The sequence below is a fragment of the Natrix helvetica genome (assembly GCF_964273705.1).
Source record: "Natrix helvetica genome assembly, chromosome: 1".
NCBI lineage: Eukaryota > Metazoa > Chordata > Lepidosauria > Squamata > Natricidae > Natrix > Natrix helvetica.
The window spans coordinates 173,191,275-173,218,291 of NC_138548.1; the positions used below are offsets into that span (position 1 = coordinate 173,191,275).

Genomic DNA, 27,017 nt, shown 5'->3' on the forward strand with positions numbered 1-27,017 from the left:
GACAATGATAAAAGTAAAATGAATACATATGCAAAAATTAAAATACATAGCAGTCAGGAAATCCAATAATCTTCCACGTAGCCAGGAGACAGGTCCTGTCACATAATTAGAGTCGCAGGCCTGAGCACAGAGCCAGGTTTTTAGGGTCTTATGAAAGCCCAGTAAGATCGGGGCCAACCCAATCTCCAGGGGAGGAATGTGCCAAAAGATGGATGCAATGGCAGAAAATGTTCATTTTCTGAATCCTGTGAGCCTGCATTTCTTAGCTGACAGGACCCATGGCATGCCATCCTGCTAGAGAGATGGGACATGTAAAAATAACTGGAAAAGATGCCCCTTTAAGCAAACTGGCCCCAGGTTTTAAAGGTAATAACACTCAGCAGCACACTGGCAATCAATGCAGCTCACAAATTAATGGTGTTAAATACACCAAACTATCTGTGCCATCAACTGTATTACGCACCAACTAAAACTTCTGAATGTTCTTCAAGGGCAGCCCCATGTAGAGCTCATTGCAGTAGGGAAGCCACGCTGACATGACAAACCCATGAGTAGGCCTCATCTTCAAGCAGAAATTGCGAGTTCAGGAGGATCTCCAGATTGTGCACCAGGGCTGAGGCAATGCTACCTCGTTCACAACCAAATATGAAAGATTCCCAGTACCAGAAGGTCCAAACATCCTAAGTCTTGCATGAGTTGAGCCAAAAGTTATTCCACCCCATCCAGGCCTCCACAGCCTCTGGCTACAGGATGTCCATGCCGTCACTCAAAAGGCCTGGAAGGGATACATGCTGAGTATCATCAGCATACTGATGATACAAACCCCAACCTTTGCATGACCTCACTGAAAGTTGAACATGTAGATGCTAAATAGGAAAGAAGAGAGAACTGAGCCCTGCAATACTCCACATTGTAGAGGCTGTGCACTAGATCCTGCTCCCCCCCCACAACAACTATTGGAACCAGCTCTGGAGGAAGGAGATGTTGCACAACACAAAGCCACCTCAGTAAGACCCCCAGGTCTAAATCCCAACTGAAAGAAGTCCACATAATCCACTTTTTTGAGAGTCCTCTGGAGCTGCAGTGGAATTGTCTTTTCTAGAACCTTCTCTAAAAAAGGGAAGATTGGAGAATGGATGAAAATACTACAGTTGGGTCAGGTGATGGCCACTTGAGGAGGCAGTCACCATGACCTTTTAAAAAGCTGGTGGGTCTATCCCCTCTCTCAAGGAGGAATTAACCCCCAACTCCTATCAGAGGTCCTACCGCAGGTGCCTTAACCAACTGTATCATGGGAATATGCACAGATCTATCACAATATCATCTCTCTCTCTTTGCTATTGTCCAAGCATGGTTATCCAGAACTCTTCATACATGGACAATTTCCATTTTTGTTTTTGTTTTAAATACAATTTAACATCAGGTCAGCATTGTAACCATTTGACTTTGTTTCATGAGCCTGATTAGAAATCGTTTGCTTGAAAAGGGCCTTTTGTCAAGAAAGCTAAAAAGCTATTTCTGCTTAGGAAATGAAAGGCTATTGTTTGTTAAGCTTCCAATGCTCCTGCAATTGATTCTAACATTTAACAAACCTCAGTTGACTAAATAAGCTTGTTTTGGTTACTTTGCCATTAAGATATAATTTTAGCCAGATGTTAAAAGTCCATTGTACCTTTAATCCATTCATAAGCACACGGACTCTCCAAGTTTTCAGAGGGAGGCCACTAACTTCATGCAGCCAGGCAAACATTCTAAGTGCTTTGTTGGAACCCAGCCCATGAAAGTTGACCACAAATATCTTTTCCCTTACCACCAGCCTTGTTTTCAAGCCATTCATCAGAAGAGAAAGCAAGAAAGCACAAGTGGCTTGAGACCAAGTTTTGATACTCAACTGATGTGGCAAGGGAATTTTGAGTATTGCATCAGTAAAACATCTCGACTTTTGATGCAATACTAGCAGCAGAGAAATTCCCATAGAAGAAGTAGACATTAGACATATATACATACTTCAGGCTGGATGTCAGGCTGTTTACTCTGACTCAGGTCAGCCAAAATTACAGTCAGGCTGATTCAAAGCCATGCTTGGTGCCTGCTCCTTTTCTTTTTATCATCATTTATATCCATATTTTAATTATGTATATTTCAACCATGCATATTTTAATTAAGCTCCATATCTGTTAGTTGACCTTTTGGATGAAAAAGTGGGTATGAATCAACTCAGCCAGTAAATAATTAAAATGTCCACAAGAATGTTTTGGAGTTGTTGTTCTTAGTTGCGAAGTCATGTCCGAGCCATCATGACCCCATGGACAATGTTCCTCCAGGCCTTCCTGTCCTCTACCATCCTTTGGAGTTTATTTAAACTCAGGCCTACTGCTTTGGTAACTCCATCTAGCCATCTCATTCTCTGTTGTCCCCTTCTTCTTTTGCCCTCAATCATTCCCAGCATTAGGCTCTTCTCCAATGAGTCCTTCCTTCTCATTAGGTGGCCAAAGTATTTGAATTTCCTTTTCATGATCTGGCCTTCTAAAGAGCAGTCAGGGTTCATCTCCTCTAGGACTGATCGCTTTGATCTCCTTGCAGTCCAAGGAACTCTCAGGAGTCTTCTCCAGGACCATAGTTCAAAGGTGTCAATTCTTTGGCACTCAGCCTTTCTTATGGTCCAACTTTCGCAGCCATACATTGCAACTGGGAAAACCATAGCCTTGACTAGACACTTTTGTTGTACACAGTTTTAAATTTAGATTTCTGATATTTTCCAACTCTGACTGGCTTCATCAATCTAATCTCATGGTGAAAGTAGATTCCAGGATGTGCCTACAGGAGCTTATTACCTGGTTGTTCAGGTCTCTTGGCTAACCTTGTGATACAACAGCATCATGAGACTAGGAGTGCAAAGTGGTGAAAAGAGCAGGTATGGGTTCTTGCAGGGAGCCACAGTTGCTCTCAAAATGCTGTCAAAATCTCATTTGAATTAAAGCAGCAATTGACAGAAATGTGTTGTGTGGAATCCTCCACTGCAAATAGTTACTGAAGAACATTCTGGGAGATGATGTCCACACATCTGGAGGATACCCAATTTGGGGGGGGGAGTTAATTTTCTGCTTAGGTATATTTATTTTGTTTTATTATAAAAGAAAAAATACAAAACAGCAAAACAAACAAGAGAAGGCTAATTTTCTAAAGAAATTTCTCTCCTGATGGCTGATCCTACAGATATATATATACACATTGACATGAAATGAAAATAATCAAGAAATTTTAAGAACTGGTTTGGAATTATATAAATCTGCATTTGGATACTTTTGCAGTAGCAGAAATAACTATATGTTTAAAACACACACACACACCATTCAGGGTTGATTTGTTTATAATTTATTGTACCACAGTTACCACTAATTAATGAAATGAGTTGATACCCATAGAGAATTAGAATCAACCTTAGCAATAAATATGCTTTAATATAGAACAATTTATTTTTTATAATACTGGCATTTAAAACTATAAATCCAACTCGATTTAAGCCTTGATTCATCTAATTAAAGTGACATTAAAATGTCTCTGTACATGGGCCTCCATAAATTAAAGCTCTCAGTTAGATCCACATTTAATGGATTGTTAATAGTTCTTAAAATAAGCATGTGTTATGAAAGAATAAAAATTGATCCCAGAGGCTGCATAGCATCCAACACCCTTGATTTGAACAGTAGGCTCAATTCTAAATTATTAATTTTAAAAGAATAAAAGATTATGGTCACAATAACCCTGCAGAAGGTAGAACTGTGTTTATTAGCATAATTTTGATGGTTATTAGGAGGTTATTAGGAGGTTCCAATAGCAGGACAAATAACAGAGTCCTGTCCAAACCCCAGAAATTATTTCTAGTCTTTGTCTCGCTGACAGGAGACCAGGAGAGGATAGGTCTATGAAGTATTGAAGCTTATCCTGTTCCCTCACGGTGCCACAAGTACAAGATCACCTCTTATATGAAGATACGGGGTCAGAGCTGTTATTTATTAGGAGCAACATGTCGGCACGTACCCAAGTGAAGCCAGCTCTGAACCCATGTAATTTACAGCCCAATTATGACCCTGTTTTCCCCCTCCCCCCAGGGTGTGTCATAGATCACATTCTCCAATGGAACACTTTTGCAGGCTGTAAAGATCACACCCTTCCGGCTGTTGGAGGTAACCTGGGATACAGCCTTCAGAAAGGTATGCATGGAATGTGCTTCTGGTTGTGGCTGCTGTGCTACTCCATCATTTCCCCCATTCTTGCCTATGGTAATTGAAGAGCAGGCCAGGGATGCTTTGAAAGTTGACATCAAAATAATTCCTTTCCTATTACGTGCATATCATTTTGGCTAAACCTAGAAATCATTCCTAAATGCTTATAATATTTGCTGATTAATCCCTATATCTGCTTTTCTAAAGAAATGTTTTCAATTGGAAAGAGGTTGAGAGTGATGATGAGAAAGTCAGAGGAGCAAGAGACGGCATAGACTAGAATACATAACACGTTCGGAGCAAAACTGAACTTGAAATAAGCATCTTTAGTCAGCCAAAGTGATGGACCCCAGATGCATTAGCAACAAATAAACAATCACAAACAACAACTGTGGGCTTTGGGGCAGGAGGTGCACTTGGATCATGGCATGATGCAAGACATGCAGGGCGAGGAAGGGTTCCTCCCTTTTGGGATTTAATGAGAGAATAAAGTAAATCAACGCCTATTGACCCATTAAAGTGGGGGGGGGGAAATCTTAGGCTTTTTAAAGAGGTGTGGCTTCTTTTTACACTGCAAACAAAAGAGGTCAATAGAACTCCTGGAAAAATAAATGGTGGGCTTATCCCCACTGTAGGAATCGGTAATATTTTTTTTCAACAATTAATGTTGCCTGTATAAACACTCCTAAGATGGGAAACAATGAATAATCACGCCCTCATGCCCTTTCCTAATGAAAGACTACTTTTTCTAAATCAAAGAAGTCACTTCCTGCCCAACACATTCCCCATTTAGCTAAGATAAGATTTGTGAGTCAGTAATATACACTTACAGTAAAAGCCACGAATGAAATATTTCCAGTGTAGGGAGTGGTATCTAACGTAAAACAATATTTAGTGTCTCTTGGTTGGGTGAATAAAGTAACAGAGGTTACAAATTGCTGCTGGGTTTCCTTTGGATGATATTAAAATTCCCCTTGAATTAAAATGACAGCATGAGTGGGCCCCAAAAGTGATATTAATATACTTAGGAAGGGGGAGGGGAAGAAGAAAAATAGCTTACCCCATCCAAGGAGGTAATACCAAAGTAAATGCTGCTTTTCTGCAAATACAGCCACCACAATCAGAGTGTGCAAGTAAATGCCTTCACAGAGCATCCAGAAGTAATTGCAAACCATGAAGTAAAACTGAATGAATTGTGCTACTTTGCATCCAACCTATGGGAGAAAAGATCAATATAATTATAGATATTCTTGTAATATTCAAGGGATAAAAGCAATTCAGTTTGTACTGAACTAGCAACAATGGAAACACAAAGAGAAAACAAAGATAATCCTCTCTGCCTTCAAAATGCTATGTTGAAATCATACACCTTTGGGGGAAGAATTTGGAAGATTTTAGAATCTAAAAAAAATCAATTTCTGGTCTGCCATAGGAATAAGAATATGGACATTAATTTCCAGGATCTTGGATTCTAGATATTTAGAACTTGATTTGCATCAGCAAGTAACAATACCTGGCTGATTTATCTGGGCTTGGGAGCAGGGTCTTGTATCTGGATAGGAGAATTACCAGGGATATGAAGATATATCCTGGAAAAAGGAAGTGACTAATCATCGTATCCAGTGATGGAATTCAAATAATTTAACAACCAGTTCTCTGCCCTAATGACCAGCTGGGTAGGTGTGGCTTGGTGGTCATGTGACCGTGTGGGCATGGCCAACTCAATGTCACTCAGGTCAATGGGCACTTCACTTTAGCTGTTACAATGTAATAAGAGAGGCAGTTTCTGTAAGCAGGGTAATAAAGATTAGGCTAAAAACAACACCAGAATGTTTCCTTCCTGCCTTCCTTACAGGATTAGCCCTGTAAAGTAGAAAAAAACAAAAACAAAATAAGATTTCTTCCAACAATCGGTTCTCCGAACTGCTTAGAAAATTAATAACTGGTTCTCACGAATAGGTGCGAACTGGCTGAATCCCACCACTGATCGTATCTTTTGCCGATGTCCCCTGCATGCTCAGGTCACTAGGAATAAAGCTTAATTTGAAGGAGACATGTTTCTTCATGATATCAGCCAAGTATCTTCTTAAAATATAAGATTTCCGAGTGGCGCAGTTTTTTGCAGTTCTGCTGGTGTTATTTCAGAAAGCTGAAATTTGCTGATGTAGCCTGTAAAATTCTTGGACATGGTACCAAGTGCCCTAATGACAATGGATATCACTGTTACATGCTTCATCCATAGCCGTGTAGTTTCGATGGCCAGATCACAATATTTCATTATTTTTTCTAGTTCTTTTTCTTTGACTCTGGCATCTCCAGGAACAGCAATATCAATGAACTGTACACTTTGGCCCTCTACAACCGTGAAATCTGGCATTTTGTGCTCCAAATGACGATCCGTTTGTATTAGAAAGTCCCACAAGATCTTCACCTTCTCATTTTCGATATCTTTTTCCACTTTATGTTCCCATGACTTTCTGGATACCAGTAAATCATATTTTTTACATAATGACTAGTGGATTAATTTAGCAACTCGGTTAGGTCTAGCTTTGTAATCAGTTTGTGCAATTTTGCTGCATTCACATATTAAATGTGAAACAGTTTCACTTTGTTATTGCAAAGTCGGCAGTTTGGGTTATCAGTGGATTTTTGTGCCTTCGCTTTCATGGCATTAGTTTGCAATGCTTGTTCTTGAGCAGCTAGTATTAAACCTTCCGTTTCTTTCTTGATAGTTCCCATCTCAAGCCATGTCCATGTCAAGTTGTCATCACATTTTCCTTCAATGTTTTTCAAGTGCTGTCCATGCAAAGCTTTGGTTTTCCATTTATTTAATCTGTCATCCAGCTGTTTTTCCTTATATTCTGCCTTTGTTTCTGTTGTTTTTATGCTGTTCTCTGTTTTCACAGCCTGCAGCAATTTTTCTGTACTTTGGTTCACATAATCATTCAAACTTCGCTTTTCTTCTTCTACAGTTTGATGGATTTGCAATAGCCCCCTGCCCCCTATTTTTCTCGGCAGGTACAAATTGTCAATGCCACTTTGTGGATATAAAGCATGGTACATATTCAAAAATTTGCGTGTTTTTCGGTCCAAGTTTTCCAATTCAGCCAAAGTCCAGTTGATGATTCCAGCTGAGTAGCGTATCACTGGAAATGCCCATGTTAATTAATGGCTTTAATTATGTTTCCAGCATTCAGCTTTGATTTTAATATTTTGTTAATATCCTGATGTATTCCTTTTGTGTTGACCCTTTGACTTTTCCATTCAAGATGTTATCTGCTTTCAATATGCCTAGGTACTTGTAACCATCATCCTTTGCTAATGCTTTCACTATATTTCCATTTCCCAGTTCTATTCCTTCTGTTTTTTTTTTTTCATTTTTCCTCATTGCATGGATAATATAGCACATTTTTCAAGTCCAAAGTTCATTTTGATGTTGTTGTTGTTGTTGTTGTTGTTGTTGTTGTTGTTATTGTTATTATTATTATTATTATTATTATTATTATTATTATTAATAATATTATTATTATTATCTCTTATAATTTAAGAGTTTAATTTAATTTAAACTCTTGTGCAAGAATAAACAATATACCTATTTCTGTCAATCACTCTTAGAAACAGAAAGCCGCTTGAACCCTTCAAGCTACCTGTGAAAAAACACAGAAATAACTCTGGCATTGTGACTAGAAATGTTCCAAATTCCATTTCTAAGACTGTTTGGTTCAAACCACTATAAAAAGATGCTTATTTTCTTAGGTTGAGAGTCTACAAGTGCTACTAGGCAACTACTTCCATCCAGAAATTAATAAGGCATGGATGTTCATGGATACAGTTTGCAACAATTTCTACCATTCTAATCAATGGGATTAAGAATAGTTTGGTGGTAAAGACACCTGGCTATAAAACAGAAGAGTGTGAGTTCTAGTCCTGCCTTAAGACATGGAGCCAGCTGGTGACTTTTAGCCAGTCTTGGTCTTTCTCTCTCTCAGCCCGAGGAAGAAAACATGATCAAATCATTTCGGAAAAATATTGCCCGAAAAAATAGCATCCAGTTGAAATGACCCAAAAGAGAGAGAAAGAGAGATAGAAGGCTACTGTACAGATTATTATCAAGTACTATTTTTTTCATAAAAATATAACAGAATAATCAGGATTATATTGGGGGAGGATAGGATGCTTCCTATAAAAACCTCTCCTCTTTACTATTATTTCACTGATTATTATAATTGCTTAATTAGATGAAGCTACACATATTTACATGCAATGTTGTTCTCCTGAGTTTACTAGATCATGTTGCCAGGTATTTTATGAAACAACAAAAATACTAATGTGGTAGACACTTACTGGGCTATATGAAGCCACTGCTTGGTTACTGGCAGCTCCTGACAGAATAATAATTGTTATAATAGAGTTGCAAACAAAAGAGAAAAAGAGATTCTTATGCAATGTGATTCTTTGGCAACTGAGGCTCCTAAAAGAAAATGAGCAAGAGAAAGTTAGGTTAGAGAGACATAAATTGTGTTCTTATTTCTTTCCTTTGCACAGAACAGTTTCTTGTTAGCAGTTTAATTGCTAACAAGAAAGTTGTTTTGTAGTTCAAGGGCATTTGAACTTCTAAAAGAGCCAGAAAGAGTAACCCAACTGATCCTCTGAACTGAACATATTAACTTGCCGTCAACACTTCAAGTATCATGTAATAAAATATGCTACAATGTTCACTCTACATTGTGAATGAAAGATTGGCCATAGCACCTTAATTATTCCAGGAAGCCATTAATTTTGGAGTGTTGTCTACATTAGAAAACTAGGGTGATCAGAATCATGACAAAATAAAATATTAAGCTATATTCTGAAATTGGTTTAGTATCCTGGTTTATTTTTAACCTGATCACCATTGCTTTCTGGTTTGAATAGAACAAAAACAGAGGGTTTTTTTTAACCCACAAAGAAATAATGATTTAGTGGTATGCATGTTAAAAGATTACTACATATTTGTCTGAACATGATTGATGTACATTAAAGGAACAGTTGCAAGTATATAAACAGTATTCATTAAAAAAAATTATGGCAGAAGATGTATTCTAGATGTAAGCCAAAGTTTTTAAAACAATTTACTTGGATGAGATAGAAGAGCATTATACTGAAGTATTTCAACATTTGCAATTTGGAATAATAATACATTGTTTATATAATATAAAGAATGAAACAGAGGTCAGAGTAACTTGTGACACAGTGTATATTTCTTATTGGTTAATTAGTCCTCCTCCTGATTTCTGACATCTTGAAGGTCATTTACCACAGCAGTTTGAATCAACTGCCACTAACAGTTAGTCATGTATGTGGGCTAACCACAAATTCATATTTGGACTTACAACTTGCTGGAAAAATTGATGTAAACTATATTGTATTTGCAGGTTTGGTCTCTAAATACCCATCCCAGTGGCTTCAAACGTCTGTCCTATATCAAAACTGTCATAAAATCAGGCATAGACTTTGGAGTTATATGATCCCAACAGTTTTCTTTCAAGGTAATCTCATTATAGGACAATTTGAATAAAACTAAACAACTCTTCCTTTAAATCAGTACTCAGAATGCCAGAAGTAACATCATATTAATTACATACAGGTACTGACTACTGTACAAGCTATAGGGCTGAATGCAATTTAGAAATGAAAATTATACTTACTTAAAATAGAAGAATATGGCAAGGGAAATAATAAGTGCAACGATTGAAAGGCTATGGCCAATTATAGAGATATAGTACAAATTCAGAGCTGTCTGTAATAAAATGTAGAAAGAAGAACCAACATTTAAGTACAGCTTACTTAGCATTACTTAGCATTACATTATTTACAAATAATTGTTAGAGAACAAGAGCATTAAATCTAATGTGAGAAACATTTCAGCATATCTTGGTGTGGCCTAGAGCTGGTGACACCAATTTCTGAAATTCTGCTGCTATTCTAGATAGAGATTTTCTTTAAGGATGATCAAGTTGGCAGGACAAGTGGTTGCCATTTTCACTGACGGTCTTTCATTCTTAAGTCCCTCTGCTAAGAATTTCTGTGGAGTTTTTGAACAGGAACTTTTGTTTCTTCTGATTTTCTGATCGCTGGGGCTTTTTAAAAAACGATTTAAAAAGCTAGTTCCTTTTGTCACTCTTTTTAAGAAAAGATGATTCTGTTTTTTATTTTAAGTATTTCATTGTAGGAACATGGACAAAATGAGAATCTGAAAACAATATCCGAGCTTGGAGCCATCCAGCTCAAAATGTTCTACTAAGTTAGCTGTGAATTGACAGAAAAAAATCCGAATACCCCAAGCATTTTGTTCTACCCTAAAAAACAAAGCACATGTTTTACTTCAATATTGGAACTTCTCTTTATTTTATTGTATAATATTTTGGGAGATTTCAGTCCTGATAGGTAGCGTGAATTATCAGAAAGAATATTATCAAATGATAAACTATACCAGATCTTGACTTAACTCTTTAAAATATCAATGAGCTGACTTTTTAAAGAATTATCCTGCCTTGCTTATTTGTAGTGCAGTCTCTCTGAAAACAATGAGCATTATCTATGCTCAGTAAACTTCAAGCATTGTTTTGTTAAACACAGCAGTGATACTAACAATCTCCCATGCTGTAGCTAAATATTTTACTTATTTTTTATACATTTTATTGACTGCACTAATCATTCCATGTCATCCCTATTTCTTTTTAAAAGTGAGCGTATATTCTGAGTATACACTGTACTAAGAACAATATATACATGCATATTGAGCTCATTTGTACAAGTGAACATACTTCCAAAATGTTTTTATGAAAGCCATGTGTATTGTGGAATGCAGTGACGTGCAGTCAGGTGAGGCAGGTGAGGCACAGCCTCACCACTCTCATCATGAAAAAAAAAAGTAAAAGGAAAAAGCTGAGCTAGTTGCTGCCTCACCGTGGATGACTCTGCTTAACCTCACTGGTGCTCTCCCTCCCCAAGTGTAGTGACTTCCTCCCCAGGCCCACATTCATTTCTCTCTCACACACACACAGCTGGATAAAACTATATAAAAATCTAGCCCAGCTTCACTGATTACAAGTTTGAAAAGGCAACGTGGCTCCACCTGCAATCAACTCTGCTTAACCTCACTGGTGCTCTCCCTCCCCAAGTGTAGTGACTTCCTCCCCAGGCCCCCATTCATTTCTCTCTCACACACACACAGCTGGATAAAACTATATAAAAATCTAGCCCAGCTTCACTGATTACAAGTTTGAAAAGGCAACGTGGCTCCGCCTGCAATCAAACTACACTTGGGGAGGGAGAGCACAAGCAAGCACTGAGGAGACCACAGGAGGAGGCAGGAAGCCAGGCAAAGAGCCATGCTGTAGTACACACACTTCCCCCCAGCCTCTTTCTTTTGGAAGGCTCAGCTCGGCTCCCTCCGGCTTCTCTGCCTCTCCTCTCACCCCAGCCTGCCAGCAGGAGGTGGTGGGTGGGCTTTATTGTGTTCCAGGCATTTCCCACCCAGACAGCAGGCTGCATTTGCAATGGTGGAGGTGTTTGGGAAAGGCAGCAGGGGAATGGGGGGGGGGATGGCAGAGGAGCTGCTTTCAAGCCACTGGAAAAGATATCCAATCCAACTTTTGTGTGTGGGGGGGTTTGTTTGAGAGTGAGTGAGAGAGGGAAGGGGTAGGAGAGATAGTCCAATCCAACTTCTGTGTGTGTGTGTGTGTGTGTGTGTGTTTGTGTTGGAGAGAGAGGGAGGAAGGGAGAGAGGGAGGAAGGAGGGGAAGGAGAAGAAAAAGAAAGAAGGAGCAAAGGAGAAAAACAAATGCTGTCGCTTTAAATTGGAACTGAGCATGCCTGGCTGTGGAATTCTGGGAGTTGAAGTCCACAAGTCTAAAAATATTTGAAACCCAGCACTGTGTCAGTGCCTCACCAGTCATAAACCTCACCGCACGTCACTGGTGGAATGGTTGTAAACAGCATAAGCAGGAAAATCTACACACTAAAGATGACATGTCAGACATGAATTTTCCTCCACCGTGTTTACAGGAGGAGGGGAAATAAACAAATGTTAGCACAAGTGCAAGTAAGGCAATTGGATATACATGGAAAACAACAGAAAATATTTGTGAAATAAAGAGATTAACAGCAAGCTTGACTTCTCTTATCTCTATCGAAGTGGAGCTCTCGCCTCACAATCAGGAGGTTGTCTGTTCGATCCTAGGTAGAGGCAGATGTAGGGTTTCCTGCTTGGGCAGGGGGTTGGACTAGATGACCTGCAAAGTTCCTTCCAACTCTGTTAATCTGTTATCAAATATTTCTGTTTCATTGTAGCACTCACCAGCTGACCCATCAAGGTTGGGATTTTAATGTTCCACAACCAAAAGAGCTGGTAACCTTTCTGTGCCAGGAATTATAGGGAGCTCGTAGGAAGGGCAGAGTTAAATTTAGGCAAACAAGGTTACTTTTGGAGAGGAGAGATTCTAACTCTAAAGAAATGTGCTAACACACCATTATTGTTATTGCTCTGCATATTTTACCCTCATGACAACTCCTCTCTGGGGTAAGCTAGGCTGAAAATTACTGACCTAAAGACTCCCAAGGAATCTCTGTGGTTTATTTTGATGAAAGCAAGGATTTTCCCACTCCTGATCCATCACCTTCTAATGTGAAAATAAGAATAGAAGGGGTGTGTGTGTGTGTGTGTGTGTGAGAGAGAGAGAGAGAGAGAGAGAGAGAGACAGAGAGAGACAGAGAGAAGAGAGAGGAAAGAGAGATGGAAGAGAGAGAGAGAGAGAGAGACAGAGAGAGACAGAGAGAAGAGAGAGGAAAGAGAGATGGAAGAGAGAGAGAGAGAGAGAAAGGGAGTGGGGAGGAAGAGAGGATTTAAAGACAGACCAATGTCTGTAGGAGTTAAAACCCTATTGTATAGTAATAATAGTATAGAAGCAATAGTAATAGTGTACTTGTAGTATATGCAGTAGAAATAGTAAAATATAGCATAGAAGTACAGGTGAGTATAGCATATAGTATAATAATAGCAGTAGGTTATAGTACAGTGATGGTTAATCATTTCAGTGCCAACTGCCCAAAGCGCGCATGTGCAAATACAAATGCATGTGTGCGTGCCCGAACCCCCAAAATGCAATGAGTGCCCCACCCTCCATGCAGGTGCACATGTCTCCCACATGCCACCAGCTGGCAGCGGGAGGCACGTGCACATGCGCGGTGGAGCTGGGCTGGGGCGATGGCTGGTGTGCCCACAGAGAGGGCACGTATGCCATCGGTTCACCATAACGGCTATAGTATGTAGAACAGGGCATAATATAGATTTTAATGGAAATAGAGCATAGTACAAGATAATAGACATTAAAAAAAATCACTAATACATGTTCGCAGGTTGCACTTTTGTATCTTGGCTATTTTTTCCCCAATTAAAACTTCTCCCCAGCTCTTATAGGGAGATACAAAAATCCAACTGAATAGGGTCCAGTGCTTTGCAGATCTTTTGACCTTGAGTCAATCAAATTGAGTATGATTTAAAAAGCACCCATGACAGATTCAAAGGCCATGGAGCTAGCAGCCAAATCTGTTCGTTGCAGCCCTGGATAATCCACACATAAGAGAGAAGAGACAGATAACTTAGCCTTGCTTGCTCTTGAAATGATTCCAGGTTGGGTGTCACTTCTGGAAGTCAGTAAAATTGGCTGCCCCGATTCTCATACATTAAAAAAGCAGAGCAGAACTTGAATAGAGGATCAGATTTCAAACCAGGCTACATGATTGGTGAACCTCCGCATAAGTCTGCTGTCTGCCTTTGATTCTGCTGCTTAGTAGAACTTGAAAACACTACAGGATTAATTGGCCAGAATCAAAACATAGCCATGGGATGGCTAGGAAAGTGCCTGGGGTGGTGGTGGTGGTTGTCACACAGGATGTGTCCTAAATGAAAGCAGTATTATTTCCGCTTCTGCTCCTACTACAGTTGCTTCATTTTTTGCTTTTATAGAACAGGTTCTCAGATTTCTTGCACATTATTAGCCTTTCACAAACGAAGCTATTCCCCCTACCCTCTGGAATGAAGTCTCGAGGGTCAGTCAAGGTCTGTATTAACTGGTCTTATAAAATTTGTAAACCAACTGCACGGTAATTCAATAGCAACTTCCTGGGATTTAAGCTGTTAGGAATCTGAACATGTTTCTCAAGCTTCAAACAAATTTTGATCAGCCATCCTCTACTAAGAGCAGCTTGGCGAGTAGGCTGTCGATGGGGATTCAGAACAGCTTATTGTTAGGATTTTACATTTGATCATTGCCTGCTGTGTTTATTTTCTTGCCTTCTATTCTTTTTTACATCGACTTTCACAAATTGCAGCAAATCCATGACATTAGCTCTATTCTCACCGTTCATGAATGAGTGAATGGATATCCGGACAAGAGAGATAGAAACACATTCAACTGAATGTCTAGTAAACGCTACATATTAACAAGTATTCACACCAGAGGTGGTATTTTACCGGTTTGGAGCAGATCACTTGAACCAGTAGCGGAAATCGAGGGTGGCTCCGCCCACATTTGCCTGGCTCTATGGCATCCCATTTAGGCCATTTTTTCACCAAAAGTGCATGCGTGGAAGGATCTGCACATGTGCGAAAGGATCTGTGCAAGTGGGGAGGTGCGAAGCACGTATGCATGTGCTCACATTTGCGAACCGGTAGGGAAGGTAAGTGTATACCAGGCCTGATTCACCCTTTCCTGTGATCGGATAACCTGGTTGTTGTTGTTTTTTTACCATTTTCTACAATTTTTGGGTATGGTCAGTCCTGATCCTAACATAAAATCTCAGTACATTGAGTTTTTTTAATCATGGCCCTTGTTAGAGAAAAGACATTGGCAAAATTTAACACTAATTGCAAGCCTTTTGTGGACTTTTTAGCATGAAACAGAAAAAAATATCAAATTATGACATGGATTTGATGACCAGTAAAATGTATGGATTGTTGGGGGAAATGGAAGCTAGAATTTGATGCTAAATTAAAGGTTGAATGCAACTGTATTGTCTGTAAAAGAAGTCAGAAGTTACTTTATTTTTTCTTTTACGCTTTTATCTCTAGAATTTTTAGCTTTTTGCACTTTTATTTCTTTTCTCTTTCTCTTTTCTAGCTCTCTCTCTCTCTTTGAACAATTGTTTTCTTAGTTTTTATCTTCTTTTATAGAAAAATTAATAAACTTATGGTATATTAAAAAAGAAAAAATAATTCTTCGTGTTTGCTCTTTCATAAAACTGCTAAAAATATTTATCTGTAGTTGTCTTTCTTTCCAGCTATTTATGTTCTTGATAATGGACAATATTTGTAGCTCAGGATTGAAATGAGGGGGGAGTTGGTGCTCTCTGAGCTTGCTTGTTCTCTTGCAGACATTTCATTAACCAAACTAGGTAACATTGTCAGTGCAGTGACTAGCACCGGGTAATGAAAAGTTTGTAAGAAAACAAGCAAGCTCAGAGAGCACCAAAGAGACCTCCTCCCACCTTTATGATCTTCCTGCTTATTTGTGAAACCAATTCTATAGCACATGACATTCTGCTGGATTGTAAGTGATTAAAAAAGACATAGATCAGTGACGTGCGGTCATTGGAGGCAGGGGAGGCAGAGCCTCACCTCTCTTCATGGAATAATAGTATATAATATTATATAATATATATATATCTATATAATATTATATACATCCGTCCGGCCGTGCCCGGGAGCTGCGGAGGCAGAAATGTTGTTGGTGCTTCCGGATGACGAACCCAGTCGCTTGCTTTCATCATCGGGAGGCCGACAACATTTCTGCCACCGCAGCTCCCGGGCACGGCCGGACGGAGGTAGCCAGAATGGCGCCGAGGCAGTCCGGTGGACGAGTGACTGAAGATCTCGCTGCCTCGCTCGCTCGCTCGTTCGCCCGCCGGACTGCTTCGGCGCCATTCTGGCTACTTCTGTCCATCCGCGCCCGGGAGCTGCGGAGGCAGAAATGTTATCGGCCTCCCGATGATGAAAGCAAGCGACTGGTTCGTCATCCGGAGGCGCCGACAACATTTCTGCCTCCACAGCTCCCGGGCGCGGATGGAGGGAGGTAGCCAGAATGGCGCCGAGGCAGTCCGGTGGACGAGTGACCGAAGATCTCGCTGCCTCGCTCGCTCGCTCGTACGCCCGCCGGACTGCTTCGGCGCCATTCTGGTTACCTCCGTCCATCCGCGCCCGGGAGCTGTGGAGGCAGAAATGTTGTTGGCGCCTCCGGATGACGAACCAGTCGCTTGCTTTCGTCATCGGGAGGCCGATAACATTTCTGCCTCCGCAGCTCCCGGGCGCGGATGGATGAGGGAGCCAGAATGCTGCTGAAGCAGTCCGGCGAGCGAACAAGCAAGCAACGCAGCCTGATCTTCGGTCGCTTCCAGAGCCGGAGTGGGATGGAGCAACCACCGCCTTGGAAGTGAGTCGCACGGACGGAGCTTTGGGGCTGAGGAGAGAGGCAGGGACGGAGGGAGTGGGGGGAGAGGAGCCGCCCCCCTCACCCCCCAGGCAATGGGGAAAGCTTTCCCGAAATGGGGGGGGTGTCGCGGGAAATAAAAAGGATGCACGCTGGGGGGGACGAAGGAGGCTTTGGCGCGCTTTAGAGGCGGGTGTGAAAGCAACAAAAGGGAGGGCGGGTGGGAAAGCAACGAAAGAGGCAGCGAGAGCGGGCACGGGAAAGCAACGAAAGGCAGCAAGGGCGGGTGGGAAAGCAACGAAAGGCAACGAGGGTGGGTGTGAAAGCAACGTAAGGGAAGGCGGGTGGGAAAGCAACGAAAGAGGCAGCGAGAGCGGGTGGGAAAGCAACGAAAGAGGCAGCGAGAGCGGGCACGGGAAAGCAACGAAAGGCAGCGAGGGCGGGTGGGAAAGCAACGAAAGAGGCAGCGAGAGGCAGCGAGAGCGGGCAGGGAAAGCAACGAAAGGCAGCGATGGTGGGTGTGAAAGCAACGAAAGGGAGGGCGGGTGGGAAAGCAACGAAAGAGGCAGCGAGAGCGGGTGGGAAAGCAACGAAAGAGGCAGCGAGAGCGGGCGCGGGAAAGCAACGAAAGAGGGGCAGCGAGGGCGGGCGGTGGCTGCAGGCGGCAAGGCTTGAGCGGGGTGAAAGCGCAGCCCCTTTCATTGCTTTCCCATTCACCCCGCTCAAGACTTGCCCGAGAGAGCTGGGGATCGGGCTTTGGGTTGGTAGGAGACCTTGAAGGAGGGGGGGGAGGGACTGGGGCCGGTGGAGGAAGCAATGCTACAGTGCACTCCGCGGTCCCCTTAATGTTCACTCAGGAAGGCGGGGAATGGGACCACGTGAGCAGGAGGCTGAGGCTCCGCCTTCCTGATGATGTCACCAGCCTCACCAGCCATAACCCTCACCGCACGTCACTGACATAGATATAAACACTTTAAATGCTAACAATACATCCTATACATGTCTATTGAGAAATAAGTCCTGCTTGTGAAGGAAAAAAAAATATGAAACTTTGGTTTTGTTGATGAGAAAGATTTGGTGTTATAGGAATGGCTAGTTATATATTAATGTGTAAAAGCAAAAAGTTGAGGTTGAAGTGTGTTTATCTTTTACTGTGCTAAGAAGAGTTGGAAGTCAATGCCCCTTTTTCTTTCTTTTTCTTTTTCCCCTTGTATCTCACACCCCCTTTTCCCCAATCCATTTCCTTCCCTTAATTTTCCATTTTTTTTCTTCTCTTCTTTGTATTTTACATAATACTAGTTGATAACCTGGTGTTGCCCAGGTATTTATTTATAGGGGGGAAATGTCTGGAGCAAATGTAATTTCGAATATTGGATTTTCCCCCTTACCAGAGGGAGCCCCTTTGTGGAGTACTGTGAAGCCATTACCATGGCAACTCCACTGCACTGCACAGTAGAAGCCATTTTATGGCAGTAAAGTAGAAGCCATTTTAAGGCACAACAGGTTGCATCTTAACAGAGCATACACCCCAAGGGGTTTTGGGGGTGTCTTACCCACACAATATTTGTTTCCTGAGAGTAAGTCATCTATGTACCAAGTTTGGTTGAAATTGCTCAAGGTGTTCCATCATTATGCTGGAAGATACACACACACACAGCCATTTTTATATAGAGAGAAAAAAATAAAACCTTAATAAGCATTAATAGAAATAGGCCGTGATAAATTCAATGTGCCCTCTTCCAGGGCAATTTATTCTAGGATGGCAATCTAAATGAATTAACCTTGCTGAAATATAATGCAGTAGCAAGTGAATAGAAATTAACATAGTGGACATATCACAATTGTTAGACTTTTTAAACCCTTTATTCTTCTGACAATGCAATTACCTGCAATTTATATTGCATCTGATGAGTGCAAAGGCTAAAGTTTGTCCAAATCCTATTACTCTCAGGGTGCACAAACCAGTGTCCGCTTTCTTCACAGATCTTATAAACTTTTTCTTTTGGAGAAAAATTAAGGAGAAAAAAGTTAATTATAAATTCTGTGTTCCAAAATAGTTAACATTTCAATAAATGCAACAGCAAAAGGCACTGAAATAATAAGACCTCCCTGAAAATAAGGCCAATCACTTATTTCAGGGGTCAAAAGAAATAAGACCCTGTCTTATTTGGGGGGAAACACGGTAGTTTTCAGACATTCGCTCTACACTCCACTGAGTCAGCAGTTCAGAGATTACATCAACCTGGAGTGAGCCCCAGCACTTGAATTCATTCAATGCAACCAGATGTTTTCTCAACACATCCTTGCCAATCTTAATCTGCATTCCTCTTCCATCCCCTAAATCCATAAATTACCAAGAACTGTTCTTTAATTTTGTAGCAATAAAATATGCATTTAAACAGGTTTAAATGTACATAATTAACTGATGGTTTATAATCAAGGAAACTTCTTAAATGAAGTAGAAGCTCTCCTTAATAGCAAAATAAGTTTCGTTAATTGTTTGAAATACCCTACTTAAATGTCTGACTTCGTAATCCAGCTCTGAATTTAGATGAAGTGAGACAACAAGCAACAAGTTGCAAATCTATCTTTGGATACTTGTTCTGCACATGTAAATTCCAAAATAATTCAAGAGATTTGGAACAGTTTGATTTTCCTAATTATTTGAGACATCTTTGATCAAATGTCCCTCTGGAACATAAATCTGGCATTTTAAAATACAAAGAAGACAAGGTCTCAAATCCATAATATTGTTTTTGAATTTACAACATATGACCTACCACACTGAGCAAAGTCTAGTAGCCAAGCGTGAAAACAATCCTGGAGTCTGATTAAATTCATATCTTTGCTTTTTGCCTGGAACTATTCTCTCAAGAGCTTGACGAACATTTAATGGTATAATTTCTGTAGACCTGCCATGTGACACATGATACCAAATGCATTCAAAGTAGTAAGAATCCTGTACTAGAAAGAGCTTGTATTCAAATTATTTAAAGATTTGTCATAAAGTTGAATTTGCATAATTCTACCCAAATTCTCTCCACTCAGAAAATATTTTTACTGGCTCTCTCTAGTAGACATACAGCACTGCCGTCTTAATCCTTACCTGAAGGGTCAAAGTCCTGATAGTAGTCCGGACAGTTTTGTTCTACAGTTTGTCCTGCTGGAGTAGTATCCCAGCATAACCAACCATCCCATGTTCTGTTGCAATGTGGACCTACAAAATGCGGAGGCATCATTTGAAGCATTTTATCTTAATTTACCAGGGCTGAGTTCATTTTTTTTCCTGTACACACACAAAATCCTTTCCTTGCAAAGAAGCAAACCTTTGGATCCAATCCAAATGCCTTATGATTGACATATGCAATATTTGCTTCCAAAGAGGCTTCCATACCAGCCTTGGTTGTATAACCCCTTCCTACTAAGAGAAAAAAAACGCCATACATTATTCTTGCTTTGGGCTCTTACATACAACTTGTTGTAGGTTTACATCTTTCTAAGCTTTGCCATTTTGAATTCTAAAACCATCATCTAAACCTTATCTATTAAAAATACTGTGCTTGACCAAAAAACGACAGAAAAGTTTAATAAAGTTGTTCAACACCATGCTTTCTTACCCTGTAACTGTTACTCTACAATTTTGCAAGCATCCTGCCTTTTCCAGTAAATTTCCCCAAACAAAATAAAGCAACTGAACCAAGGGAAGGGAAGCAGATCCATCTGACCCTCCCAATCTTTGAACTCTTCCTGGGCACCTGAAATCAGTCTTGCACTTTCTGAACTTGTGCCGGTCTCTCAGCTGCAGGCATCACTAGGACATCTATCACTTTTATTGGAAACTCACACCCAAGTCTAATATTTTTGTCTGAAATCTGGCAGATTCTATCTGGTTACCAGAGATCGCATGAAAAACCAGCTGGGTGACATTGTGCCAGTCCCCAGTCTCTCAGCCTAACTCATTTCATGGGGTTGTTATGGGGAAAATAGGAGGAGGAAGAAGTATTAGATGTATTGGCTGCCTTGAGTTATTTATAAACATAGTATGAATAAATAAACACACAAACAAAGAAGCAAACAAATAAATAAATACACACATACATACCTAGCCAATTTTGTTGTATTTATTTAGTACAATGACAATAAAGGCTATACTTTACTATTACTATTACTATACTATGCTGTACATACATACATACATCCCATACATTTCTTCCAATTCTGTCAAAAAAAAAGGTAATAGGTATTTGTGGATCTCTAGCAGTGATCCATTGCATGGAAATCCCATTTCTAAATGAAGATTCATAATTATACTCTGAGACTGGATGGCTTCTGAACTGGTCAAAGCAAATCAATTCTCCCTGCTTTCAAAACCACCAAACTGGGGTCAGAATATTTCTTTCTTCCTCTTCTTTTAATTCATTACAGAAGAAATTCTGTACACTATATTTCTTTTGTTTCTCTAGTGCCCTAGTGTTTATACGGATGGTATTTTTGAACTTTCTTCTGGGGAGGTGATAGAAAGAGCTGTGGCTGCCCATTGTTGTTGTGATTGCTTGCACACCTCTCCATCTGCTTAAGGCCTCCCTTGCTGCCTGCCTTAAACAGCTGTTGTGAAATGAGTTTGTTTAGGATGTTTCTCGTGGAATTTAAAGAAGTACGAGAAGGAAAGCTACAAACAGTTGGTGCCATTAGTTTATTCTGAGACACTTACCTCCATCTCTTGCCCATTTTGCAAAACAAACAAACAAAAAAAAACCTTAACACAAATCTCCTTATTTTTACTAAAAAGTCATTTCCCCCATTTTAAAAAGTTCTTTCTTTTGTTAAACCAATGAGAACAGTTTTAAAATATTAGTGTACATTAATAATTCTGCAGTGTAAATAAAGTTGCTTTTTATTTTCATTCAACTTACCTATTTTTATAACAGATAAGTTACAATTATTTATCATTGCCTATCAAATCAACGTGTGCTTTTAACTACAGTACCTCAGCAGCAAAATATTTTTCAACAAACATCTCTATTCATTAATTTATCTGTAATATACTTAATTCTTTTCACAACCCAAAGCCAGAGTTACATGCAAAAGATAACCCAACAAACCAAATAGTTGCACTTATTATCACATTCAAACTAAATAAACTTGAGATTCAATTAAATTAAACAGTGCTAAATAAGAATACCCTGGAGTGCCTTGCTGAAAAAATTATTGGAACATGTAAGAGTTCCAGGTACTTTCTGTAAAGAACTTTAAAAGATCAGATCTGCTCCTTTAGATAGGGAAAAAAAACCAGAATTGAAAGCTGTTATATGTTCAAGTATTATATTATTTCCAAGGGGGTTGCAATAAACACAATATTAATAGGTAAAAAGCATTTTTAAATTATATTTGCATGAATTAACAGATGAAATGCTTTAGTTTGGGAAAATAAGATCAAAATATATTGATATATATTGTTTACCTTCATATTCTTCAGTAGCTTGCATAATTTTCTGATAGCATTCAAACTGTGCTGTCATGATTTTATTATTCGTTACACCTAGTATTGCTTGATGGTTTGCATGGTTCTTAGTTTCCATTTCACTGGACCAATTTCCATCTTTTTTATCTGGAACAGCTGTGACAAAAACCTGGAAAGATAATGAGAAAAAGTAGATTGTCACAGTTGCCCAAATAATTGCAAACGTTGTACAGAGTGTTAATTGAATTGGATGAATTAATGCAAACCATTTTGAAGTATGTAATAAGGTGCACACTAAGTAACTGGGCAGAAGAGCATTAAAGAGGTTCGCAATTTTTAATACACATTATTTTGTGAATCTATTATCTTGCTGCCCACCTGAAAAAAAATTCCTCTGAATGTTTCTGTAAAGGTACAGTCTCAGTCTTTCCCTCTCTTTCTCTCTCAACAAAAATATCTCCATGTAATGCCAAAAGGTGTTGCGTTTCAGGCACCTCACCCTAATTTTATAAATCACTCAAATCAGCTAAGTTAAAGGCTTAGATTCCCCTCGCACATATGTGCTAGTCGTTCCCAACTCTAGGGGCCGGTGCTCATCTCTGTTTCAAAGCCGAAGAGACAGGGCTGTCCGAAGACATCTCCGTGGTCATGTGGCTGGCATGACTAAATGCCGATGGCACACAGAATGCTCTTACCTTCCCAGCAAAGTGGTCCTATTTTTCTACTTGCATTTTTACATGCTTTCGAAGTGCTAGGTTGGCAGAAGCTGGGACAAGTAATGGGAGCTCACTCCGTTACACGGCACAAGGGATTCGAACCGCCAAACTGCCGACCTTGCTGATCGACAAGCTCAACGTCTTAGCCCCTGCGTCAAATCAGCTGTTAGCATTAAAGAGAGCTTCCAAAGGATTGTGAGAATGGAGCCTGCTTTCACAGTACTTCAAAAGCCTCTTTCTCCAAACTGTGCAATTTTGAGCTTCTGAAAGATCATGAGAAAGGAAGCTGCTTGGAGATTGGCATGAAGTGGTCTCAGTAAGAAGGTCACACTTCTCATACCTTTGGTGGGAAGGTAACAGCATTCCGTGTGCCTTCGGCATTTAGCCAAGCCAGCCACATGACCACAGAGACGTCTTTGGACAGGGCTGGCTCTTTGGCTTAGAAGTGGAGATGAGCACCACCCACTATAGCCAGAAATGACTAGCATGCATGTGCGGGGAAACCTTTTCTTTACTTCCAGCAATCCCCAGTTACCATTGTTAATTTCTGCCTTTCTGAAACTTGTAAGGCTTTTGCAGGGGTAACAGAAAACCACTCTGAATGGCAAAATAACAATATCAGAATAATTGTGCACAGGGGATCTTAAAGCAGCAGTGGTGTCAGCAGGATGATTTACAGATCAAGTGGAACACAGAAGTTAAAAGAACAAATTTATTACAAAAGTTTGTAATTATTAAATAGGCTACAAAAGAATGTACATATCAATCATATAAGTACTGTAGTCCTCAACTTACAACCACAATTGGGACTGGAATGTTGGTTGTTGAGTGAAGCGGTCATTAAGCAAGATGTCACATGACTATTTCACTCAATGCTTTCAGCAGTCCTGGATGCAGTCATTAAGCAGTCTCGTGGGTCAATAAGTGGACAGAGTTCTGGGTAAGGAGTGTAAAATGTCTTGGTGGTAGGCATCCTGTTATGCAGGGCTAGGAATTTGAATTGCTGAACTGCTGACCTTCTGATCGACAAGCTCAGTGTCTTAGCCATTGAGCCACCACATCCCTCTGAACTGCCGACCTTCTGATCGACAAGTGGTTATGATACCTTTTCCAAACTATAAAACTCCAGTTTTTGTCTTGGCTAACATCCTGACCGGAGAAGTGTCCCAATGAACAATGAATATCTTACTTTGACTATCTCTAGAAGGGGAATGTAGGCATTATTTTGCAAATTTAACATCTTATTATTTATCAATATTGCTTTAGGGAAAGTATTGAAATTTGTATTATGTATTCATGTCTGCATAGCTTAGTTCTGACACCTAGAGTTGTAGCCTCCAACTAAGAATCCTAAATTCCTTTCAGTTGAGACAGCTGAAAGGAAAAAAAACTGATGTTATTTCCTGCAAAGGTTTTCTGTTGCATTTGTTTCCATCTTTTCTTCTGCCAGCCAAACAAACTGCTACTGGTTGTAAGAAAAAACCCGGAGAATTCAAATTTCACAGACTGTCCAGCATGGTCATATGATTGCGATTTTTATTGCTGGCTTCTGAAAAGCAAAGTCAACGAGGAAACTGGTAGAAAGTCAGAAGTTATAATTATGTGAGGTCCTCACTTAATTATCCACAGGATTCTTGCTTAACAATGGTAACTGAGGATTGCTGGAATGCTATTGCTAAATTGTCATGCTTTATAACCACATTGCTTAATGATGGAAATTTCGATCTCAATTGCCTTTTTTAAGTGAGGACTCTTTTACTGGCAGAATTCAGAAATCATAAGCCATAGTATGATTTATTTGTTCTTAGCTTAGCATGAAATGTCAGAGTAGCCACTGTGATTTGTAACCCATAATTAATGGCACAGTATGTCATGGAAATCAAGTCAACTGTGTATTATTTAATAAAACATGGTTAAGATATGGAATAGCATGATGCCTATATAATGGGGCTGTTGGAATGCAAGACAAGCAAGTGGAAACATGCATGTCATCATCATCATCATCATCATCACCACCACCACCACCACCACCACCACCACCACCACCACCACAACAACAACAACATAATGTTGTGTCAAATGTCATGTAATATAATTGGGACCTTGGAATGATAATATTATTGCATATGTGCTCTTAGGAACATCTCTAAGAGCAATGTTTGTTAGTGTTACAGATACTGTTGATCTATACTATGGCTCATTAAATTAGAATTCTACAGATATGCAAAGCCACAACCCTCACAATTCTTATCCAGAAGTCTTTGAGTGATATCCCATCTGGAAGGCACCAGGTTAAGAAAGGCAAGCAGTTCTTCAAAACTGACTTCTTTCAAGCAGAAGTCGTCCTCAAGAAGCCAAAACTGAGACTACTATCCACACATAAGGACATGTGCTATACAACATAATTTGTGCTGTGTTTGATATTCTGATCATAACCACTGGGTGCCATGGTGGCACAGTGGTTAGAATGCAGTATTGTAGGCTAACTCACTGCTCACTGCCAGGAGTTTGATCCTCCCAGGCTCAGGCTTCCATCCTTCTGAGGTCGATAAAATGAAAACCCAGATTGTTGGGGATAATATGCTGACTCTGTCAACCATTTAGATAGGGCTTTAAAAACTGTGAAGCAGTATATAAGTGCTATTGGTTTTGCTACCTTGGATCTCTCCAGTTACCCCGTTAGATTTGTAGCTGAGGTGGTTGACCAAAGGATCCATTATACTGAACAAACAAATTACCCTGCAAAGATAATGTATATAACTGAATGTTGATACTTTGTATTTTACACATGTGTATTTATTACTGTATTTTTCTTGCATCTATTTTATTCTGGAATTATCCCATATTTTATTTTTGTTTTATATTTGATAATAGCAATAGCACTTAGACTTATATACCTCTTCGCAGTGCTTTACAGTCCTCTCTAAGTGGTTTACAGAGTCAGCCTATTATCCCCAACAATTTGAATCCACATTTTACCGACCTCAGAAGGCGGGAAGGCTGAGTCAACCTTGAGCCTGGTGAGGATCAAAGAGAATCAAACTCCTGCATTCTAAACACTGCACCACCACTAATCAATCACTAAACTATCTATCCTGTTACTTAGCTAACAACAAGCAAAATTGAAGAGCAATTTCCATTCATATTTACACACTGTTATATAAACATCTGCAAATGTGCATGTACAGTAGACTCACCAATGTCAGAGCTAAGAGAGGCAGCAGATGTACAGTCCAACTGGTTTCCATCACTAAATGTAGTTTTACAATTCAGCAAAAAACTGTAGTTGAAAAAAAACAAAATAAAGTATAAACATCTTAAAGTGTTATGGTTATGATCCTAAACTCATTCACCGGGGAAATATCTCACTGAACGTCATCTGGTTTATCCCTCAGTAGCAGGGGTGGGTTCCTGTACCGGTTGGTGCTGGTTTGCTTCATGCCCGCCTGCCACACGTTGCTCGCGCATGCGCAGTTGACTGTAAATTGTTCTGCGCATGTGCAGAATCATGCCGACAATGGCAGAAGAGACCAGGGAACCGATTCAGGGGCATGGCCAGCCTGGATTGCTGTCTGTTCTGCAACCCAGGCCAAATCACCACTATCAGTTCAGCTGAACCGGGCCGAACTGGGAGCAACCCACCGCTGCTCAGTAGTCATCTATAAGATTACCATATGATTCAGCTTTCAGTGGGAGGGCTGAAGTTTGCACTTAACTTTCTCACTTTAGCCAGTGAAACTTAAAAAGCATCCAATGTTGGCCAAGTTGTATCCTTTAGTGTTTATTAAACAGAATTAAAATAACAGTAGCAAACTGCAGAAGACACGTCATTTTGTCTTAACCCTGAGGGAAAACAAATGAACTGAAAAAGACTGGCCAATTTGTCTGTGTTGTTTCCTTTTGTTTGGGAAGCTTGGGAAAAAATGGAAATAAGAAAGATGGGTCAATAAAGGGGAGGTCTCAATGCTCCTGTAATATGGCCTCTAAAATAATAATGTCAGAATATTCCAATATGGCAACTCAGCTCTAGTTTTGATCATTGTTTCTCACACTCCCACCAATGTTGGCTATGGGAATTTGCAGGAGCTTGTATCCACATTAAGCTTACTTCAATTACTGTAACCCGTAAAAGAGATGAAGGCACACA

General features: G+C 40.0%; 1 protein-coding gene across 3 annotated transcripts in view; it reads right to left on the minus strand.

Moving 5' to 3' along the window:
- CALCRL (calcitonin receptor like receptor) overlaps positions 1-27,017 on the minus strand; it is an 87,677-nt gene that overhangs the window by 15,476 nt on the left and 45,184 nt on the right. For all 3 annotated transcript variants that reach the window (XM_081942960.1, XM_081942961.1, XM_081942962.1), the window contains 7 exons: positions 26,068-26,150; positions 22,155-22,323; positions 19,800-19,910; positions 18,580-18,692; positions 9,914-10,005; positions 8,571-8,697; positions 5,287-5,440 (listed from right to left, as the gene is read on the minus strand). In XM_081942960.1, coding sequence (XP_081799086.1) covers positions 5,287-5,440; positions 8,571-8,697; positions 9,914-10,005; positions 18,580-18,692; positions 19,800-19,910; positions 22,155-22,323; positions 26,068-26,118 — 817 coding nt within the window. In that variant the 5' untranslated portion in view covers positions 26,119-26,150. The remainder of the gene's footprint in view (positions 1-5,286; positions 5,441-8,570; positions 8,698-9,913; positions 10,006-18,579; positions 18,693-19,799; positions 19,911-22,154; positions 22,324-26,067; positions 26,151-27,017) is intronic.